Source organism: Plasmodium vivax, chromosome 13 (assembly GCF_000002415.2).
Source record: "Plasmodium vivax chromosome 13, whole genome shotgun sequence".
NCBI classification, from domain to species: Eukaryota; Apicomplexa; class Aconoidasida; order Haemosporida; family Plasmodiidae; genus Plasmodium; species Plasmodium vivax.
This window is the reverse complement of record NC_009918.1, coordinates 1,730,178-1,751,596: the sequence shown is the minus strand read 5'-3', so window position 1 is coordinate 1,751,596 and position 21,419 is coordinate 1,730,178. Positions and strand designations below refer to the sequence as shown.

General features: G+C 44.3%; 1 protein-coding gene across 1 annotated transcript; it reads right to left on the bottom strand.

Annotated features, from left to right (window-relative positions):
• Positions 1-45: 45 nt before the first annotated feature.
• PVX_086015 (hypothetical protein, conserved) lies at positions 46-20,386 on the bottom strand (the record flags this gene model as incomplete). The annotated part of the gene is made up of 2 exons (XM_001616816.1): positions 46-457; positions 631-20,386. The coding sequence occupies 2 exons, from the start codon at positions 20,384-20,386 to the stop codon at positions 267-269; spliced, it is 19,947 nt and encodes a 6,648-aa protein (XP_001616866.1). The 3' UTR covers positions 46-266.
• Between the last annotated feature and the right edge of the window lie 1,033 nt (positions 20,387-21,419).

Below are 21,419 nucleotides of genomic sequence, written 5' to 3'. Positions count from 1 at the left end.
TTCCCCTGTTGATCATTTTAAAATGGGGGGGGGGGGGGTTCTTTAAAAATGCAACATAAATGGGTAAAAAAAAAACTGCGCACATGTACACGCGTGCAGAATATGCCGCAAACCTTTTCGCCGTGATGTGGGCAGCTGGGCAGCAATTTTCCCCTGGGGGCTAACGAAGGGGGAGGCACACTCAATAGGAGGAGGAAACACCGTTTTCTTCACAAATGTGCAAAAAGTCGTAGCCCATTTTACGCGGACGCAACTTGCAAACAAGGCTAAAAGCACTGGGGAATTATTTCCCACTCGGGGGAGGTCTCGTCGTCATCCTCCTGCTCCTGCGGCTTTTCTTCGCCCCATAAATTGAAGATGTCTTCGTTCACCGACTTGATCTTTTTAGCCTTGGCGACAATGTTAAGGGAGAAATTCCTGAAGAGGAACTCTTCGTAGTTTTTAACGTCCAGGCCGTCTAAAAAGGGGGTAAAAAATGGGGGAGCGGTAAATGGGGGGAGCGGTAAATGGGGGGAGCGGCAAGTGGGGGATGGGGGCACCCCGGCACTGGCCAGCGTTGCCGCTATCTCTGCTATCGCAGCTATCGCAGCTATCGCTGCTATGGCCGCTTAGACCGCTTGGAGCGCTTACTGAAAAAGTGGACGTTGAGCGAGTTGAAGACGCCGGAGTTATCGATGGAGAAGCTGTTGTCCGAGTAAAAGGTGGCGAACTTCTTATTCTGCACCACCTTGACCAGCGACTTGGGCAGAGCCCGGATTTTGTTCAAGGGGGGCTGGTGCGGGCCCACGGTGCCCACGAAGCCCAGGAAGGTGGTGCCGGACATGTGGGCAGACGACAAGACGGGCTTCCATATGTGCAGACACTCATCGACGCTTTTTATAGAATAATCCTCATGCCACAGTAACAGATACTTTTTAGGGTAGGGGAATAAAAGGTTAAGAATTTCCTGGGCAGATGCACTCGTGTACATGCTGTTGATCGATATGTCTGTCATCTCCAGTATGGGGAAATTATTATCCCCTGGCTTGGTCGATGCATAATGGCCAAAAATAATTTTATGTTTATTTTTACTCATCATTCCTCTGTCTTTAGGGTCTATATTTTCCGCTTCGTAGATGTAAAACTGCTCAGAGTTGCTCACTTGGTGGTTCATCTGCTCGGGATACACGGCCTCCTGCTCGCTTCTCTGCGGCCTGTTGAATCCAAAGATGTCGCTTAGCAAGTCGTTCGTTGGCGACTTGTGGTAGGGGTCTCGCTCACTGGGGGGGGCGTTCCTCACCGCGCCGCCGCCTAAGGAAGCACCACCTAGCGATGCGGCGCCTAACGAATGGCCACCCAACGAAGGGCCAAGAGCATACTCGCCAGCCTCTTGACCGAAGGGACCCCTCTTCTCTCCGCCAACCGTGGCTGCCTCCCGACCGTCCAGCGCTTCCTGAACAATTCGCTGGCTGGAAATTCTGCCGGACCATATCACCTTAAAATACGTGTGCTCCGTCAGGGAAAATCTGAAATTCTTAAGGTACTTTTCAGCTTCACTAACAAAGTCCTCGGCATATCTCTTCTTATCCTCAGTGTACAGGTCCTTCTGGAACTCCGTTTTTTTGATATTTTCCACGGGGTTCAGAGTAAAGCACAACTCGTGCAAAGAAATGGTGGAGCCCAAAATGTCAAATAAAACATTAACGCAGTTGCTATCCCGGATATTTAAAAAATCGAAAAGAATTCGGATGTCCTGTTTGCTGCAAATGTAGTCTAAATCGTCTTTATCAAAAATTTCTTGAAGTGTTAACTGCTTCTTTTTTAAACTTTGCCTGACACTTTGTTGCATAATTTTAAAGGCATATATATCTCCATTCCCTTCAAACAGCTTTTTTTCCACCATTTCTAATTCGATATTTTTCTTGATGAGGAGGCTCTTTTTCTCGGGCATTTTTAGATTACTCTTGAGTAGGCTATCCTTCATGATTCTCCTCAGCAGATATAAATCATTGAAATAGCTAAATCGGTGCTTGGGTGCATTAAAATTCAAATACTGCAGTAACAAATTCACATGTGCGTCAATAAATTTTCGATCCGAGTTAAAAAATTTGCATACGCTGTACACTATTTGTATTTGCCTGGAGAGGTACTTCCTCAGGTTATTTCGGTCCGTAATTTCGATGGGGGTGAACCAGAAGTGGTAGTTATACAGATTTATGTGCACATCTGAAAAGAGGTTTTCCTCCTTTACTGGTTCGACTTCCATTTTTTCCTTCTCATAGATGGATAGCAGTTCTATGTTTTGCTCCTCCTTAGCTGCCACGCCCCCATGTGTAATGCCCCAGTTGTTTGTATGAGTCACGTTTGGCTTTGTTTCTGCTCCCTTTTTGTTAGTGTCCTCCATGAAAAAGTGATCCATATCGTCCGCCTCTCCCGCTTCGTCCCTTCCCTCCAGTGCTATGCTGGAGAGGTTATTGTTCACCCCCCACTCGTCGCTTATTAAATTTTCTTGGAACATTTCCTCCTCCATGAAGTGCTCCATTTCGTGATTTACACCGGGGCCCCCCTCCACCTGCGCGTTGTTGTCCCCAATCGAGTGGACTTGCCCCTTCTTCTCGGAAGATCCCTGGAGGGAAGAATTACCATTTTTGGTTGGTCCCCCCTTGGAAGGAAGGGAAAAACTTTCCGTCTTCACCAAATAGGAGGATCTACCGGAGAGAGCCATGGCCACCTTCTGCCTACTGAACTTCTTATGGATGTAATAACGCAACGTTTCCGCCTCTTGCAGACTAACAATGATGTACTTTTTATTTTTATTGCTAAAGTAAAGTTCCATTCGGTTAAGCAGCGAAAGGAAGCTGCCAAACATGTTGCCTTCACTCTCATTTTTCCTCACATGGTCAGTTATAACTTTGGCCAAGTCGTAAGAATACTTAAACGGATTGACGTCCAAAATGTTTAAAATCTCTTGTATGTTATCTTCCTTTAGAATGTTCCAGATATTTTGCAAAGCTTCTCTTTCTGCATATTCATCATAGTTATTGTGTCTCTGCTGATTCAAGGGGGTGACTTGTTCCTCTGCGTTGTGTACACACTCGATGACGACCAGGACATTCATGAGCTTCTTCCCCTTCTTGGTGTTGATTGAATCTGAATTTATAAAATTTTTCGAGACATACACATAGGAGGGGAAGTTCATGTAGATGTCATTCACTGGTAGTTTATTTAGGGGGATAAACAGATGGCCCCCTTCCGTGAACCGAGTGAACTTCTCTGCAACTTTATTATTTATGTAGGACATAGCACCAGTTGCTTCCTCCCCTTTGGTTTGATCTGCCCTTTTTTTTGTCTTTGCTCCAAATAAATCTGAGTTAATATCGTCCATGGTCCATCTATACAACTTGTATTCATCTTTCTTACATTTTATATTTTTCTTTTTTTGATCTTCCGTAATTTTTTCTTCTTCCTTCTCCTTCTCCTTTTCTTTCTCCTTCTCCTTTTCCTTCTCCTTCTCCTTTTCTTTCTCCTTCTCCTGTTCCTTCTCCTTCTCCTGTTCATTTTCTAAACTGAACAGATGGTTGTCGATCGAGTTATCATCCTCCATGTTGTGCTCATTGCTGGTGTTCCTCTTGGCGAAGCTTTTCTTATACGACAAAACACAGTGGTCCTTTTTGATCTTCTTGAGCTTTTCAAATAGGTCTAAAATTACGTGCGGCAAATTGGCCTTCATAAAATCCTTTCGGGGAAAAAAGGCGTCAAAATACATTACGATAGTTTTATTAGATATATCATAATGTAGGCAAAAGTATCGGTAGATAATATCCTGAAGAAATAATTCATCCTCTTTGGTAAAAATATTCTGAAACTTCTCAATCAGCTGGACGATGCAAAGTAGTGAGCTGCTCTTGGAGGGTACCTGTGTCTGCACGTCGAAATCGATGCTTGTGTTGAAAATGCCTAAATAATCTCTATAATTAAAAACCCCGATGTTTATGTAATTACCTAACAGCATCCTGATGCTCTTCCTCTTTATGATGTTAACTATGCCATGCACACAGAGAAGCTCGCATTGTTTTATATTATTGCTTATGTTGTTCAGAATGAGGTAGTACGTCAGCTCTTTTAGAACTTCTTCCTTTGAGTTTTCATCCAAGTGGATACTATTGTAGCAGTCGATCACGAACATGCACTCTTCCCGCGGGTCCATCGCATTTCTGGGGTGATCCTTCTCTTCGTCTTCCCCCAGGGGAACGTCCTCAATGCCGTCATCCTGGTGAGGTGTCCCATCACCCTTTATGTTTATCCCACCGGTGGGAGGGGGTCTCTTCCCATGCCCACGTCCACTGCCCCCAACGCTCTCGCCGCTCCCCACGCTTTCCCCGCTGCTACTACTCAGGAGCATGGTCGCCTCCCCCACGCCGTTCTCCGATTCCGTCTGGCTGTCCTCGCTGTAGTTCTTGTTGCACTCGCGCAGGACCCGCTTCTTCCGTTTGGCGAACCTCTTCAGCAATTGCTTTTCATCGCGCGGTTTGCTGCAGTGGTTGGGGTGGGCTACTCCCCCTGCTGCCACCCCTACTGCGTCCTTAAACAGACTCGTGCTTACGTTCATCAGCTTGACGAGGCACATGGGGATGAGGAAGAAAATCTTCTGGTTCATGCCGATCGACCGCAGGCGAAAGACGCCTTGGCTGAAGGAAGAAATGTCGTTCCCGATGTTGACGGTGACCAGGCTGTTCGCATTCACGTACTGCTTAATATCCTGCCCAAACGTATTGATGTGGTCAAAGTAGATGAACCGTTTCTTAATTGGGACGTAGCAGTCCTGCAGCGGGATAATTTCAACATTCAGGTGCAGGTTGCTTTCTATTTTATTCCCACTTTGTTTGTCTCTGCTTGGGTTTTTTCTTCTCCTTTTTTTGGCTACCGATTTGCCATTCTTGCGCGTTTCCCTCGCATGTTGTGTGGTCTTCCCTGTGCACTCCGTAGTACTCACCTTGGTGTGTTTCCCCTTTTCCGGGCACTGCACGAGAACTTTATTTATTTTTTTTTTTTTCTTCCTCTTTCCCCTCCTTTTCCTCTCCAGAGGCAACATACACATGTGCTTCCCATTATCGATATACACACAGCAGTCGATGTAGTCCAGAAACTGCAAAATGTAGTAGGCGACTTTCTTTGGAGAGATATTATTAATCAGGTAGCCAGTATCGATAAGGCTATTAAATTTAATTTTTGAAAATGCCAGACTTCTTAAAATATCAATGGGGGCAATTTGAGATGGCAAAAAAATAAAATTCACAATCTGGGGGTCATTAATAATGTTAAGTATCGACCCGATGGTTCTTTTTTCAAATTGGCATTCGTGTATCTCTTCAGGCAGGATATCATTGCTTGTTCCACTATACCCTACGACATACTTAAACAAAACGTTGTTCGTCAAATCTTGGGAGTTTGAAGAGAACTGTTTTTCTGTATGCTTGATGTATTTGTTAAGAATAATTCCCAACAGGAAATAACTTATTAGTAGGGGATTCTTTCTGGTCAAATTGTACAAATCGTAAAGCATTTCCTTATCACTTAAATCTATGCGGTCTATATTATCTACGTAATTTTTTCCTAACATGATTTTCCTGCTTTGCTTTCTCCTCTTGTTAATATTATTATCGTATATGAAGAAGTTCGTGTTGTTAATGTCCTTTTTCGTCTTCCTTATTTTCGCTCCGCTCGTTTCGACCACTTCTCTGTACAAATCGCTCATGTTTTTCAGCTCCCTCTTCGTCCGTTTGGCGCGTCTCTCCGTTTCACCCGTTTGATTGGCGTTTCTCTCTTTTTTTTCTCTGGACCTCTTCCCACTCGCCTCCTCGGTGGGCGCCGCCCCACTGCGAGACTTACCCGCTTCGATCAAGCTGCTCCTTTTCGCGGAACCTCCACCATAGGCTTGCTCCCCACTCGAGTGGGAGTACCCGTCCGCAAGAAGGTCATCACTGTTGCTTCCTTCATCATTGCTGCCTCCTTCATTACTGCTGTCTCCTTCATTACTGCTGTCTCCCTCATCGGTACCGCTTCGCCCTTCGCTGCTTCCTTCCCCATGGCTACCGCTTCTCCCCTCACTGCTGCTTCCCCCTTCGCTGCTGCCCCCCGCGTGCGTACCGCTTCCCCCTTCAGTGGTGCTCCCCTCGGAGGACTCGCTCTGCACATGCTCGTAGTCCTTTTCGAGGGAGTAGTTGTACAGAATATTTTTCATGCTCAGGATGAAGTCAAAGTACCTCATGCCCTGGTACCGATAGGACAAAATGGTCAGCGAAACGACCACATCCACATTAGTAAATTCGGACATTCCAGAGGGCGTGTCCTTGCCAATGTAAGGAACAGCCAGGAAGTACCTACTCTTGCTCATGATCATTTGGCACCTATTAATTTGCTCCGCGGAAAGAATTCCATAATGCACCGTATTCACTTTAGAGAAAACGAATGGCAAAATCCCGTTGATGTAGAGTCGGCAAAGGTTTAAAATTTTGCACAAAATGTAATCCAACGCGTTTATCTGCTCGAAGATTTTAAAATGGTAGTCACTCGATAGGACATGCAAATCTTCATTCCTCAAATTGCTCGCATCAGTTGTGTAATTCTTGTTCGAAATTTTTTTTATATTTAGTAATCTCCTTATAGTGGAGCTACTAAAGTTGTTATCTTTGCATCTGTTCTTCACGTTAATGTCATTGTAGCCGATGCACAGCGGGATGCACAGGTAGGACTCAATCACTTTTTGGGACACCCCACTTATCTTATAGCACAGCAGAAAGTAGTACACATAGCGAGCAATGATCCAGATGATATTATCATACCATTTAAAATTTATTATGTGGAAATGCGGAATCAGTGAAATGTCGTGGTTTCTTATCCCCTTCTCGATCTCTTTGCTAAACGTGTTTAGGAGGTCCTCTATATATTCCGTGTTCGTATTGAAATGGATGTTCATCGGGATGGTCAGCTTCTTACACACAGGGTAGAAAAAAAAATCGATCAAAACCCAACTGAGCTTATATCTGAATAGGCTCAAATCGATGTAAGAATATGCTGTGCCTGTCTCTCCACTGTTTGGCATCCTCACAGATCCGTACTTGGCTGCTCCATTCACCATGGAGCTATGTGCACCCCCTGATAGGGCACCTTCTCCCATGTTGCCGTGAACCCCCCCGTAATCACCCGCATCTTCCTTTCTATAAAGCTGCGCTGATAGGGAGTTATTAAAATTGTTCATCGCTCCATTTTTGAGCCTCCCCCTGTTGTCACTGCGGGGAAGATCCGCATGGTACAAATTGCTACCTCCCGTACCTCCGTAATTGCCATGTTGGGTTGCCCTCCTCATTTCATCCTCCTCCTCGTTACCCCCCTCCAGCTGCAACTGCCGCTGTAACTGTCTCTGTGCCTGCCTCTGGGCTTGCTCCTCCTCCCGCAGCTGCCTAATATGGTTCAACAAATTGGCGCTCACTTCCCTCCGATTCGCTACGGCAATTTTGACGCTCCTAATATCCACGTCGTCGTTTTTCTTATCGTACAGAAACTTCAAATAGGGGTTGTTCATGAACACATCCGTGAAATTCCTCACCACGTTGACGAGATCGATTTCTCTGTTTGTGCCATACGGCCAGTGTAGCTCACTTTTGAGGGGGTGCAAAACGTTGTCAATTTCGTCAATCAGTAAAATGCTTTTATTTAATATGTCGAAAATTCTTACAGACAAATCGAGTTGCTTTTTTAGCAAATTGTAATCACTTGTTGAGGGTGGGTGCCCATGTTTGGAGGCATAACCAGACAATCCTGTGCTCGTTTTTCTGAGCCCACTGGTGTTAGCGGCATTATTTGAATTCTCCTCATTTTGAAACCCTAGAAATTTCGTCAACGCATCCGTAATGTGCGTTTTCGCCTTCTGCTTAATCATGTCAAACGTTTTTATATTATTTAGCTCCTGAATGGTGCTCACCAATTTAAGGAACAGAGACTTGATGCACGTTGGGCTCGTCACCAAAATGTATTTGTTTTCTAAAGCACTGCACAGGCTTACGTACAAATCGGTCGTGATGTTATCATATCGACTGAAATTGAAGTAGTAGATGTTTTTCTTTATAATTGATGAAAATCTAGATCGAAATGTATTTATGGTAAAGTGGATTAACGGCTGGGGGCACATGTTAAACACTAAGAAGTAGTTGGAAAAGATTAAAAAGTAGAGGGGGGACAACACCGTTGTCTTTCCTCCTCCCATGATTATTTGATAACAATACTGTTTTTTTTTTTTTATAAAATCTCTCTTAAACTTCTTTATCATTTTTACTTGCTTCTTTCGAATTATTAAATTGTTCGTGTACTCAAAAATTAGCAGCCTCGGGTCGTACGTGTAGTAGCAGTTGGCACTCTCCCCGCTGTGTAAGCTTCTCTCGTTGGTTACTTTTTCTTCGTTTCTTTTTTCCTCGCGCAGACCCAGCAATAATGGGTCCACCTTGCCGCCTAAACCGTTCATGTTTTTTCTCCCCTCATTTTCCGCTCTCTTTTGGGAGCGACTTCTCTGCCCCTCCTCGTACTGGTCACTCGAAAAGTAGCACGTGGACACGTCGGACGAGTCTGAATTGTGGGCCAAATTTTTGTGCACGATTTTTTGGTGGCTAGATTTGCTCCTCATGGTGAAGTAGTGCCTCTCCGTGAGCGTCAGCTGCGTGAGGTTTTTCGTTCCCAGCTGAATGGTGTTGATGGCTTTGTTTATGATTTTCTGCTGTCTGCTCAGGAGCTTGCTCAGCAGGGCGTTCGTCCCGTCATTAGGGTTAGCGGTGGTTCCATCGTTCGCGTTAGCGGTGGCTCCATCATTCGAGTTAGCGGTAGCCCCATCGTTCGAGTTAGCGGTTACCCCATCATTCGAGTTAGCGGTTACCCCATCGTTCACATTCGCGTTCTCGGTGAGCGCACCGTTCGCGCTGGAGGTGGCCCCGCCCCGCACGCTCTTCTCCTTCTGCTTCAAAAGCTTCAACTTCAAATTGTACACCTTGAAGATGTTCAAAATGTTTATCACGCTGCTAATGCACTCGTGCAGGAAAATCTTCCGGTTCATAATAAGCATGTAGAGCAAGACGATGTTAATGAATTTCTTGGCGCTCTTCTTCTTCAGATTCGGGTTTATCATGGCTAAATATTCGTGCGCGTATTTGGACATGAAGCACCTTATGAGGATTTTTAAATTGATCTCCTTTTCTGCCTTTCCTAGCACTCCGAATTTGTACAGAAAGTAGTTCGCAGCTTGGTCGGCTTCTTCCCCTTTTTTGCGATTGTTGCTCTGGCCTTGCTCGTTGTGGGCGTCTATATCTACGAGGTCCTCGTTCCAGGGGGTGTTCTCCTCGGCGAGGCTCTCCTTCTCTCCGGCCCCCCCTCCATCGCTTCCGCTTTCGCTACCACTGCCGATGCCACTGCCGCTCTCATTGCCGCCCCCCCCGGTAACGTTCTCCCCCCCCTCGATGAACTCATTGATGCATTCGAGCAGCTTATTGTCTCCCACGAAAATCTCCAGCAAAATGTCCTTAATGCTGACGAACATGTTCACGTACTCCTTCAGCTTCTTAACATTGCTGAAGGTCATCTTAATTTCCTCCGCGCTGAACCCCACGAACTCGTATTCGACCTTCTTCCGCTGATACTCCAGGTGGGCGTTATAGTCCTTCTTCATATTCTGGATGAAATTCTTCGAGTAGGAATTTTGGCACAATACGTTGCTCTCTTCAAAGTCAAAATTGAGCGTGCTTCTTTTAGCGGCTGTGGAGCGGTTGGCTTGGTTTACACCCGGAGATGCGTCCCAGCTGGGGTCTACTTCTCCTCTTCGGTTGCTAACCACTTGGGGGGATGGCTCTCCAACCCGCTTCACCCTGCGGAGGTACTTGTACAGCTTCTTAAACGGGCTGAAGCACAACTCGTTGAGGAGGTCAAAACCGACGTGCACATTCGGCTTCACGTCAAAGGGCTGTATGACCCTCTTCTCACACATGTAATCATCCACATTTATGTTAATAATGAGTCGGTACTTAATTACATCCGAAATGGATATAGACAAATTATTGTCAACAATGAGGGGGAGGATATTTTTGTTAATTTTTTTTTTTCTTTCCTTTTGGAAATTCTGAACGAATTTAAAAATATCATTAAAGAAGTTAAAAACAGAGTCATTCGTTTTGAAGAAGTTTAAATAATTCTTTTTCATTTTCTGGTCGTCAATTTTTGGCAACATGCTCACAATTTCTTGGTGATTAATGATGAATATGAATATGTAGATAATCTTACTATACTGGCTTATGTTGTAATTATAAAAATATAGGAACCTCGAGAGGAGGTTTCCATACAGAAAGGTGTTTTCCCCTTTTATTATTTTCACATTCAAGTTGTTAATGAAGTAATTATAGATTATAAAAAAGTTCTGTATGCCCAAAGAGTTTATCAAACTGTTTAGGTAGTTCAGCGCCTCCACGCTGTTCTTGTCCTCCATCTTTTTGTAACTCATGTTGTTAATAATATTTCCAATGTTGTCATACAGGTTGATGTTCATGAATATATTCTCGTCGATGTTGTTGATGTATTTTACTGCCTCCACTTTGGGCACGTTAATAGAGACGACCAGGTGGTTATCCTTCGTTTTATTTCCCTTCGTTTTATTTCCCTTTGACTGCGTTTCCTTCCTACCACTCAGACAACCCTTGAGCGATTCAAAATTGCTCTTCACATTTTCAAAACGCGTTTTGCTCTCCACGGCGGGATGTAATTTCCCCTCCGCCACATCGTATCCGCTCTGCTTATACGCCAGGCTGTCCTCCGGGGAGGCCAAATGCATCTCCAACTTCTTAGCCGGGTGCAGCTCATCAATTTTGCTCCTCTTCCGGTACTGAATTTGGTACTTCTTCATCTTGGCCTGATTCTCCAGCTGCTTCTTCCTCAAAATGTTGTAAAAGAAAAGTGGGTTGCACTTATCCGAGGTCAGCTTGGACTCTAAAATGCTGTTCAGGATAATGTACCGGTTATAAATCAGCTTATACTTATGTATATTGATGTTACAATTTTGGTAGAGGAAAATCTCCTCATCGATGGTTAACTTGCACTTGGCCTTAATATAAATCAGATTGTTTATATAAAACTGCATGTCTTTAATGATGTCCCAGTATATGTAGATGTGCGCATTGGAGTTTTCTTCATATGGTGCGTTACTGCCTTTATCTTGCGCGTTTTTTTGGCCTCTAACCGGCTGACCCTCTCCACGCTTAGCAGCTACACTCTTTTTTTTGTTAAAATCGGTGCTCTTCTTGGCCACCTTCTTTTTGCCACTCAAATCGTCATCCTCCCCATCGATGATTTTTTCTTGCGCATTTAATTCCTTCTTTTTGTTTTCCTTTTCAGATGACACGTAGTTGCTATCGTAGGAAGAGGAGTTATCCGAGGGGGCGTACACACTCGAGCTGTCCTCACTCTTGTTCGCCGTATCATTCGCATTATTTTTTCTCCTTCCATTTTTGGTGTCCCTTCCTTGTGGGGCGGCACCTCCACCATCCATGCCTCTTCTGTTTGCACCCCTACCGGTGGAATAATGGTTACCATCCATCCCGCTGTTATACGCTTCATTCCCACTAGAGGAGTTGTTATCATTCGGACCTGATTTGTCAAAATTCCAAAGAGACTTTACATAGTGGAAAATGTTGTAGTACTGGTCCATATTCCACATGCCTTTTCTGGTGCCCATTCGATGCCTCTTCTTCCGCAGGATAATTTTTATCTGCTTAGATAGGGTGATAAATATTTTCAATCTGCATGCACAGGAATCCACGTCAGAAAATATGCTACTATCACAGTAGTTCAAAATGTTGAGCAAATATTTTATCTCCTTAATGTCATCTTTGCAGACGCTCAAGTTGTTGCAATATTCGACCACCTCCTCATGTTCCTTGTGTATGTACTTATACACGATAAAGAAGAAGCAGCTGTAGATGTTTCTAAAATTGATAAAGAGCTTCGAACTATGTACCGAAAGGATGATGTACTGCAGGTTGGACGCCGTGTCCGTCTCCGCGTTTTCATTCAGCACATCTACATTTTTATTAACATTCATATTTACATTAAAGTGATGGTAATATACAGTTACGTACATATGATTTTTTAGCAAAATGTTTATATGCTTCTCCAAGAGGGTACACAGGTGGATATTTTTTTTGTTAAATTCTTTATACAAATTTGCAATGTTGAGAAAAAATGGCTTGTTCAGGAGGGACACCAGGAAGAAGAAGTCACTTTTGCTGTTCTGCAGCAGAACTGTGTTATTCATCTTTTTTATTACGTTATATAGGTAGCTATACTTTTGCAAATTGCCCGTATATAAATGCATGTTCAGCTCTTCAAAGTGGTACTTACAAGAATCCTTCTTCGTCGCTGCGTTGGAAGAAGCAACGTGGTTTTCACTCGGGTCATCCCGTTCACCTGCGCCCATCCGTATGTCCACATTGTTCCTTCGTAGCGTCAAGTTTAACCGCGGGATTTCTATCAAGTCGACAGTTACGGGGAAGCCGCTCACATCCACAGGTTCGGAGGCCCCCCCGAAAAGGGAAGGCACACTCAAGGTGTAAATTAGCAAATAGGTGATGTGGTCAAATTTCATCAGTAGGTTGTAAAAATCCTTGTACACCTCGTTATTCTCGTAACTGAGGATGTTGATGAGAGTCATCGCCCTGTAGTCGCTGTTCACTCTGAGGGATGTAATTTTACTTGAATCTTTGGGCGAATTAAAAATTTGCAACTTTTGTACAACCCCATAATGGTGCCTACTCAGGGGATGATGCTTACCCTCTCCCCCATGCAGGAGTAACCCCTTCTTCACAAAGTTGAGGCATTTGCTCTTTTTGGCCTTCTCCTGAAGACCCATACTATCAGCCCCTCCTCCCCCGAACAACCTAACGTAGATGATCGAATTTCTGTTCTTCCGGTTCTTCTTCACACTCTTTATTTCGCCAATAATACTTCCATCCGAATTGTACCAGAAACTGTAGTACTGTAGCAGAATGTTGGGCACAAAGGTGGATAAGTGCACTGGGTTCAAATAGGTCTGCACCTGGATGTTGTTATAAAGATTTCTCGATATGCTGACGCTGTACTTGTCGTGCGTCTCCTTACTGTTGTAGTAACAAAGGCGCACGTTGTTGTTTTCAAAATTGTAGAACAAATTTTTGCACCTGTTTATGCTGGTCGAGAAGAACACCTTCCTCACATCACTGCAGTAGTAGAGCTTTTTCACAAACCGGTTCAGCTTAAAATAGATGTTATAAATGTAGATGCAGTTCATGTCTTTTCGAAAAATGATTTCTCTCAGTCCATGCTCTTCTTCCTCTTCTCCTTTATCTACATGACTGTCGCTTTTTTTTTTATTTTGTTTTTTTTCCTTCTCCTTTTTTGCCTCCAAATGGGTGGCGCCGCTTTTTAGCTTTCCCCCCGCGGGGTCTTTGTAACTTCCCTGCATCGCTTGCTTGTTGGTTGTTCCGTTGGTGCGACCGTTCAGCTGATTTTCTGCAATGTAGATGGATAGGTCTCCCCCCACGCTGCTACTTCCGCTACTCCGCTCGCTGCTCTCGCCGCTGCTACCACCACCACTGCTGCTGCTCTGCACCAACTTGGTGGACGCCCTCTCCCCAGCGTCCCCCGCGGGGTGACCCTCCTGGTCGAACCCATTCGAAGCAATCCTCGTGTCATCACTGAAGGAGGACTCCTCCGTGGTGTTGATCAAGCTGCTATCATACTGGTTCTCCTCATACTTAAAATTGAACAGCCCCTCAATGTTCTGCGTTTCGTAATTTATATTAAACGACTTCAGTTCGAAAAGTTCCTTATCCTTTCTCGCCCCATAATCATCCACCCCCCCTAGGGCGTTGATGTCCTTACCCTTGGCGTCCTCTGCACCCATTCGGATGCTCTTGGAGTTATCGCCATTTGGTCCACAGATGTCACTTTTTTTAAACTTCCAAATGATTCGCACGTACGTGTCGTTGTTCTCCTGCTCGTAGAGAACCCCCGCCTTGACTTCGCTCGAGAGGAAGTTATAAAAGCAGGTCATATTCAGATTATCCGCAGCAGCGTTTTCGCTACTAACCTGCTCCGTCTTGGTGGGGCTAAATTTCATACCGCTCAGTAGGCTGCCACCTTTGAGGTAAAATATTTTCGATTTATCATAATGGTAACTCATTAAATTTTTTAAGTTGATCTTGTTGGAAATTCTCCACACTTCCAAATTGTGTTTCTTCCCAATAATGTTAAAGGCGCAGAAGTTTTTATACGACTGTGTGATTAGCACCTTCACATTTTTTTTCTTCTTCATTTTGCTGCTGTGGTGGGTCCTTTTTCTCCTCTCACTGCTCAGGTAGCTATTTTTATTGCTGAAAAAGACGTCTCTATAATTTTTAAACTTCTTCATATTATCGTTTAGCGTAATGATATTATTATCCTTGTAGGAGAAGGTGAATAGCTGCAGGTTTATTAGAATGTTTTTTTCTTTTATGATTTTTTTTATATACGAAATGTACTTGTTGTTGCTGAGGATGCTGTCCTTCTTGGCCTTCGCCCTGGCTTTCGCCCTTTGCCTCCTCAACTTCCTCTTTTCGCTACTGCTGGGGGTGTTTCTACTGGTGCTTTTGAAAAAGGATGGAAAATTCAGTATAGGGTTTATCGAGTTAGAGTGCAGCGACTCCGTGTCGTGTAACGGGTTTCTACCCATTCCATCCCTATCACTTCCATCCTCTTGATTGTCCAAAAAGTAGCTTCTCCTTTTTTGCATCATCTTCATTTGCTTCTTCTTTTTCTTCTTCTTTTTTTTCCGTTTCTTCCTCTTCAATTGGTTTATCTTCACCGCCTCCTCGTCCGTTTCCCCCTTTCCATTGCGTTTCTTTTTTGTCTTTCCTCTGGACTTCCCATTAGTTGGCTGATCCGTCCGCATCGCCTCTTCCTCCTCAGCGAGGTGTCCATTTTTATCCCCTCCGTTTTTCCCGCTTGCATTTTGGTCAAACGGGGATGACTCCGCTTCCCTCTCCAAGGGGGCGGCGGCACCTCCTGGGTGGTTTCTGTGCACCGATTTGTCCCCCGCCTCCCCCACATCTTCGCACTCCTCCGATTCGTCCTCCTCCGTGGAGGTGAAGTCATCATCGTAAGAGGACATAGCGGAGTCGGAATTGGCGGATGACGCGGACGATGCGGACGACCCGGTCAAACCTGACGAACCTGACGAGGCGGTTAAAGTGGTCGAACCGGACGAATCGGAGGATGTGAAAAAATAATTCGAGGTGGCCTCTTTTCCTCCGCGCCGTCCGCCTTGCCATTCCTCCCCCTTCTCTTCGTCCCCCCTGCGACTGCCCCTGCCTTGGTTCACATTCTCTATGGTGTAAATCCCCACGTGCTTGAACTTATGCGCGGGGAGCCACTTCCTTATGATATTTTCATTCGCGTGGAAATTCAAAAAAATGTTTGAGTTAAACCGATTAAGTCGCCCACCACTAGTGTACTCATTTTTGTTATTCTCGTGCACGCACGCACAGACATGGATGGTATGCTCGAAAATGACGTTTCGCTCCATTTCGTTTCTTTCCAAATATTTCAAGAGCATATTTCTATGCCTATGTATGGAGATAAAAATGTCACATTCGCACAGGGAGAAGGTCTTAATGAGCAGGGAGAAGCTGTCATTTGAGGGGTTTCCATCCGTACCGGGGATTTCCCCTCCGTTCGCGGCACCCCTGTCGTTGCTCCTACCCACTTGGGAGAATTCCACCCCCCCTCCGCTCAAATTATCACTCGTATTAACAAAGAGGGAACCCAGCCCATATATATTCTTCAAATCGGCGTAGTTCGTTTCGGCGTTGAAGGTATAATAAGTTAAAATGAAAAAAATGGAAGACAATAAATTCTTTACGTTGTTTCGATTGAGCTCCCTAAATTTGATATCCTTATAGATTAGCAAAATGCACCCGTGGTAAATGCAGCACGTCGTTATGTCATTCTTCTGGACGCACAGCCTGGCATATTTCAGCAAAACCTCAAGGACCTCATCCTCCAGTTTTCTTTTTATCTTCCTATAGTAGGTGTCCAAATTAGAGAAAACATCATCTGAGCAATAGAGTTCATTTTTTATCAATTTTTTTCTGAGTTTATTAAAAAAGTGAAGTTTTTTTTTTTTCCTTCTTCTGTTCCGTTTTGCTTTCCTTGTCTCCCCCGATTGGTGTTTCGCCGTATGAGGGATGACCCCCTTCTTTTCAGTGCGCTTTCCCCCAGGCAGGAGTCCCTCCTTTGCCACAATATTTTCAATGTTGCGTAAATTTCTGCGTATTTCCCTATTCGTCTCGACTACCAGCCCTATGTACGAATTAACATAAGTGCACAACATGACGATGAACACCATGATGACTTTTCCGCTGCTGCTGTTCTCCTTATCAAAACTGAAGAAGAGTTCCAAATAGGAGTAAATGCTGCAGAGGACGTTTTTAGGACTCATAATCAGTTCGTTGAGTAGCAGCCCATACTTCGTGGCGAAGATGTTCCTGTCCTTCGTAGGTATATAATTATCCTCCTCCGTGACTTTGTATTTATTTTTAAAAATGTACGGCTCGAATAAAGTGCATAGTAGCAGCTGCTGGATGTCAAATGATTGGAAACTCTTAATTCTATTTTTATCGCAGAAGAACTCCAAAATTAGGGGAATTCGAATATACGGGACGGTCAAATACTGCAACAATATTTCCACATCTCGCAGATTTAAAGAGGGGTGAAAAAAAGGCAAATCGTTTACGTATAAAACGTCCAGCTCATTTTCGATGTACGTACTGGTATACATATTAGGGTTGGAGTAGGTCAAAATGCAGTTGTCCTTCTTACTCTCCTGGGATTGCATAAACTGATAGAGGAAGGAAAAAAAATTCAGTTTCGTATCTTTCGGAGGGCACATATACCCACATATGTCAATCTTACGGTTAAAAACAGTCACATGCAGCTTGTTCTTGTAACTAAACCGCAAATTTATATCGTCGTATTTGTATATCCGCACGGGGGGCAACTTATCAACGTAGGGACACATGTAAGATTTGAACAGGAACAGCATATCTCTGAGGTGGTAAAATTCTGGTATCAACTGTTTGAAGAGGGCATTTTCTCCACAGTAATATTCTATGATGTGATTTTTCTTCCTGTCTAACCCTAAGTCTAGACTGATGTTCTCCAAAATTTCTATTTCGCTGGTACCTATGTCGTCGCTTTTTTCGAATAAAAAGAGCTGACTGTTTTTGTTAATTTTCTTTTCGTTAATTTTGTAAAAATATTCTATTATGTCTGACCTCATTATGTTTAGCTTCGGATTTATGATGAGGAAAAAGTTGCTGAAGCATTCCAGCACTGATATGTCTATGCAGTACCCTGAAAGCTGTATCCCCGCTGCGCTCGCGGCGTGCGCGCCTTCGTCCAGCGAGGAGTAGCTGTCGTTGTCCGCCGCGCCCCTCGAGAATTGTTTCATCATTTGGTGGTGACTTGCGCGGTTCCTGCCACCGCTTCTGCCGATTCTGCCGCTTATACCGCTTTTCCCGCTCCCCCCGCGGGAGCCGACCAAATGACTGCCCCGCCCCGTGGAGAACCCATTGTAGTGCACGGCGAACGGGGAGCACACGTCCACGCAGGGAATGCGCAGCAGGAAGTCGTACAAAAACAAAAGCATGGAACAGTTAACAATCTTGTACATGACGATTTGCTTATTCTGCACAATAGAGCAGGATATAAAATAAATATTGTTGTGCATGTGGTGTATTTCGTGGAAGAGGCTAATCTGGAGGGACCTCTTCAGCTTCTGAAATTGAGACAAGTAAATGAAATGCTTCGGAGATGGCAACAAATTGTTCAGGACATGCGAAACGAAGGAAAAGGCCAGCAGATAGCAATGCTTAATGTAGTTCTTCTGATTAATTAATATATTCGTGATAATATTCGTTTGGTAAAGTATAACGTATAGGTCATCAAAACTGTGGATGCTTCTCCTCGAAATGTAAAAAGAAATGGGAATGTTTACATCCTTTTTTATTTCCACTTTGCGGTAATTCTTGTACATGTCCTCCTGTAATAGTACCTCCATGGGGAATTTAATGCTATTTTGGTAGTTTTTACCTTTTATTAACTCTCCACCACCGGTTATAGTCACATCGGCATAAAATCTGGACTCCACCTTGCTGTACATGTATTTTACAAATATTACCTTTTTCAATATTTCATTTAGAATCTCATTTTTTATCATTTTATTTTTGTTGTATATTCCCATTTTCATTTTACAAAAATATTGGTGAAAGAGGATACACAATTTTCTCACGCTCATGTCTAGGAAGACGAAAAAGGTGGAGTCTATTTTGTTTGGGTCCTTTTTCATTTCGCTTCTTCCGTATATGTTGCTCTTTGAAATGTTGCCATCATTATGAAGGTACACTTGTTGTCCGTCCCCCCCGTGGTCGTAGCCCCCACTCAAGTGGTTAATGTCCATTGTGGGGGAGAAGCCGTCACCTGGGTACGATGTGTTGTTCCCAAAAAAGGGGGCTTCCTTATTGTCGCTTCTACTGGAGAGGAAGTTCCCCTTTCCTGTTCCCATAAGTCTAGAGTTGGAACCTTCGAGGCGACTCCTCTCTGCATTATCATACACAAACAAATCGTCACACAATTTCAAGACGATGCTATAGTACAGAAAAATTTTGAACACCTCGATGTCTTCCTCTTGTATGTTCAGAACTTTCAGGATGTAAATGATGCAGTAGTATAAGCTCATGGAGAAGGAGGTGAATTTGTTTTTGTAAATGTTTACGTATATGCCTCCGTTCTTCTCACTTTCGCTCGCCGCCTGTTGGTTTCCCCTTCCGTCGCTGAAGAAGTCGTGGTGGGCTTGCCCGCTGCCCACGCCGCTGCCAAAACCACTTCCCATACCGCCGCCAACACCGCCGTACATATGGTTGCCCCCCTCCCGGGGATCCACCCTGTCCACAAAGTCGAACGCGCTGAAGTAGTCCGGCTGCTGCGACGGGCCGCTTTCATATCTGTTAAATTTGTTTCCACTTGGGAAATCCCCCGCTCCGCTGCCCACATGGTCCAAGTTGATTAGGTTGGACACGTGCCCGGGGCTGTTGAAATTGGGCACTTGGCCAAAGTCGCTAAAACTGGGCGTTTGGCCAAAGTTGCTAAAACTGGGCGTTTGGCCGAAGTTGCTAAAACTGGGCGTTTGGCCGAAGTTGCTAAAACTGGGCGTTTGGCCGAAATTGCTAAAACCAGGCACTTGACTTCGTTCGCTAAAAGTGGTCGCTGGGCCAAGGTCGCCGAAATTCCCCCCCGCGCGATTCCTACCGTGGTGACTCGAGCTGCTTGCATAGTTATACGTGCCACCCAAATGGTTCTGCGAATTGGGGCCGTTTCCCATCGGGCCGAACACGTCTCCGTAGGGGTCGGCACTAGCGCTGCTAACATGGCCCACTCCTCCACCGCTGACGCCGCTAACGGTGCTAACCCCACTAACAGCGCCGCCCCCCCCCAGCTGGGACACCCGGACCGTCTTATTATTGCCCAAATTCCAGTTGTTGGTCAAAAAGGAGTTGTTCAAATATGGCAGCAGCACCTGGTACAAAATGTCCACGTTGTCCGGGTTGGGGAAAATATACAGCCGGTACAGACACAGCCAAAATAGGGAATTGGTGAGGAAATTTTTGCTAACATTTTTTATACACAAAGTTACATCCCTTAGGAGGACCCCCAAGTTTTCCACTTCGTCAATCTTGAACGGATGGTACTGAATGCCATAAATGGAATTATTTAAAACGGCAAAGCTGTACATATTATTTTTTTTATGAATTATGTACAGAATTTTAATTAGCATTTTTTCCTTTTGTAAGTAAAACCCTCCAGGGAGAATCAAAAAATTATTTTCATTCAAATTTTCAATTTTATTTATTATGTCCAAAATGAACGTGTACAGATTGTTCACGTCGAGGTACCCATTTTTCCTATGATTATACGTATGGTAAATGGAATAAATCCTCAAGAACAAACTGTAGTCACAATTATACAGTTGATTTTTTACAAAGTGGAATACATCCGACAGTTTTTTATAATTTAACGTGTCATTGATTGTACTGTTATTGTAACTGATTTTCCCCAACAAGTTATCTAACAGCTGCACGAACATGCATATGTGGTTGCTTATGTTAATGCTCAGGCTTTCCACCTCATTGTCATCTTTCCTCTTCCTCACAACTTCATACACGTTGTCCTTCGTGCTGATGTTCAGCTCGTAAAAATCTTCGCTTAGGAATTCCAGCGAGTAGGTGTTGTTCCAGATGTAGTTGCTCATTTTGTCTTAGCGCAAATGGGGATCAACGTGGTGGGGCAGTGCGCATTGCGGGTTACTCCCCCTTTGCACACACAAAAAGGGGGGGGAGCACTGTCTATGCCAGCTTGGGGAGGGTGCGATGAACCCACTCGGCTGCTCTGACAAATGGAGGTGCTCCTCACCACGGTGCGACAAGTTTACAATTTGAGCAAGCCAAGTGAGTATGCTAACGGGGGGAGGATCCTCTAAGCAACCCCCCCCCTCCTTTCTCCGCTCATTCAGCCATACGTACGTGAGGGTACACCTTGCGCACAAACTCGTGTATACACATGTATGTACTTTTTACCTAGGCGAAAAAAAATAAATAAATAAACGCAACTTGCGTATAAAATCGGGTACTCACCCCCCTTATAAACCGCTACCTCCGTTTATTTTCACGCTCACATGATGGGCGCCGCTCTCACATAACACAGCACCTTGGTCTGAGCGAGAGCAAATGTCACGCTGACATGATGGTCACACGAGGACGTGTACTCCCGTATCTTCACATAAAACATGCACTTATGCATATGTTTTGTACATGCAAAAATATGTCATGCGCAATATCGAATGCCCTTTATTTTTTTTCGATGCATAAAAAAAAAAGGGGCTTCTTCTCCGCAGAAAAGATCAATTCGCGTGGAAAAAAAAAAAAGTGGAAATAAAAACACGCACGAAAATGCAAACATAAAATGTGGAAAAAAATGTCAATGAAACGGGTGAACAAGAGTGACAGTTCACTAATTTCCAAATGGCATAATGTAACAAAAAAATAAATAAAAAATAAAAAGAAACGATACAGAAGGGAAACTCATTTGAACTAATCTTCATTTCTTAAAAAAAAGAAGAAAAGGGCACCACAAGGGTCAATTTTTTTTTCCCCCTTCTGCAAATGCGCGCTCACCTATGCATACTTGCTTACCCGACCCGCATTTATTCGCCATTGCTCAGAGCACACTGGGGGGGGGAGGGATGCAATATAGCAGAATTTAAAAGGGCTGAAATGTGGCAAGCA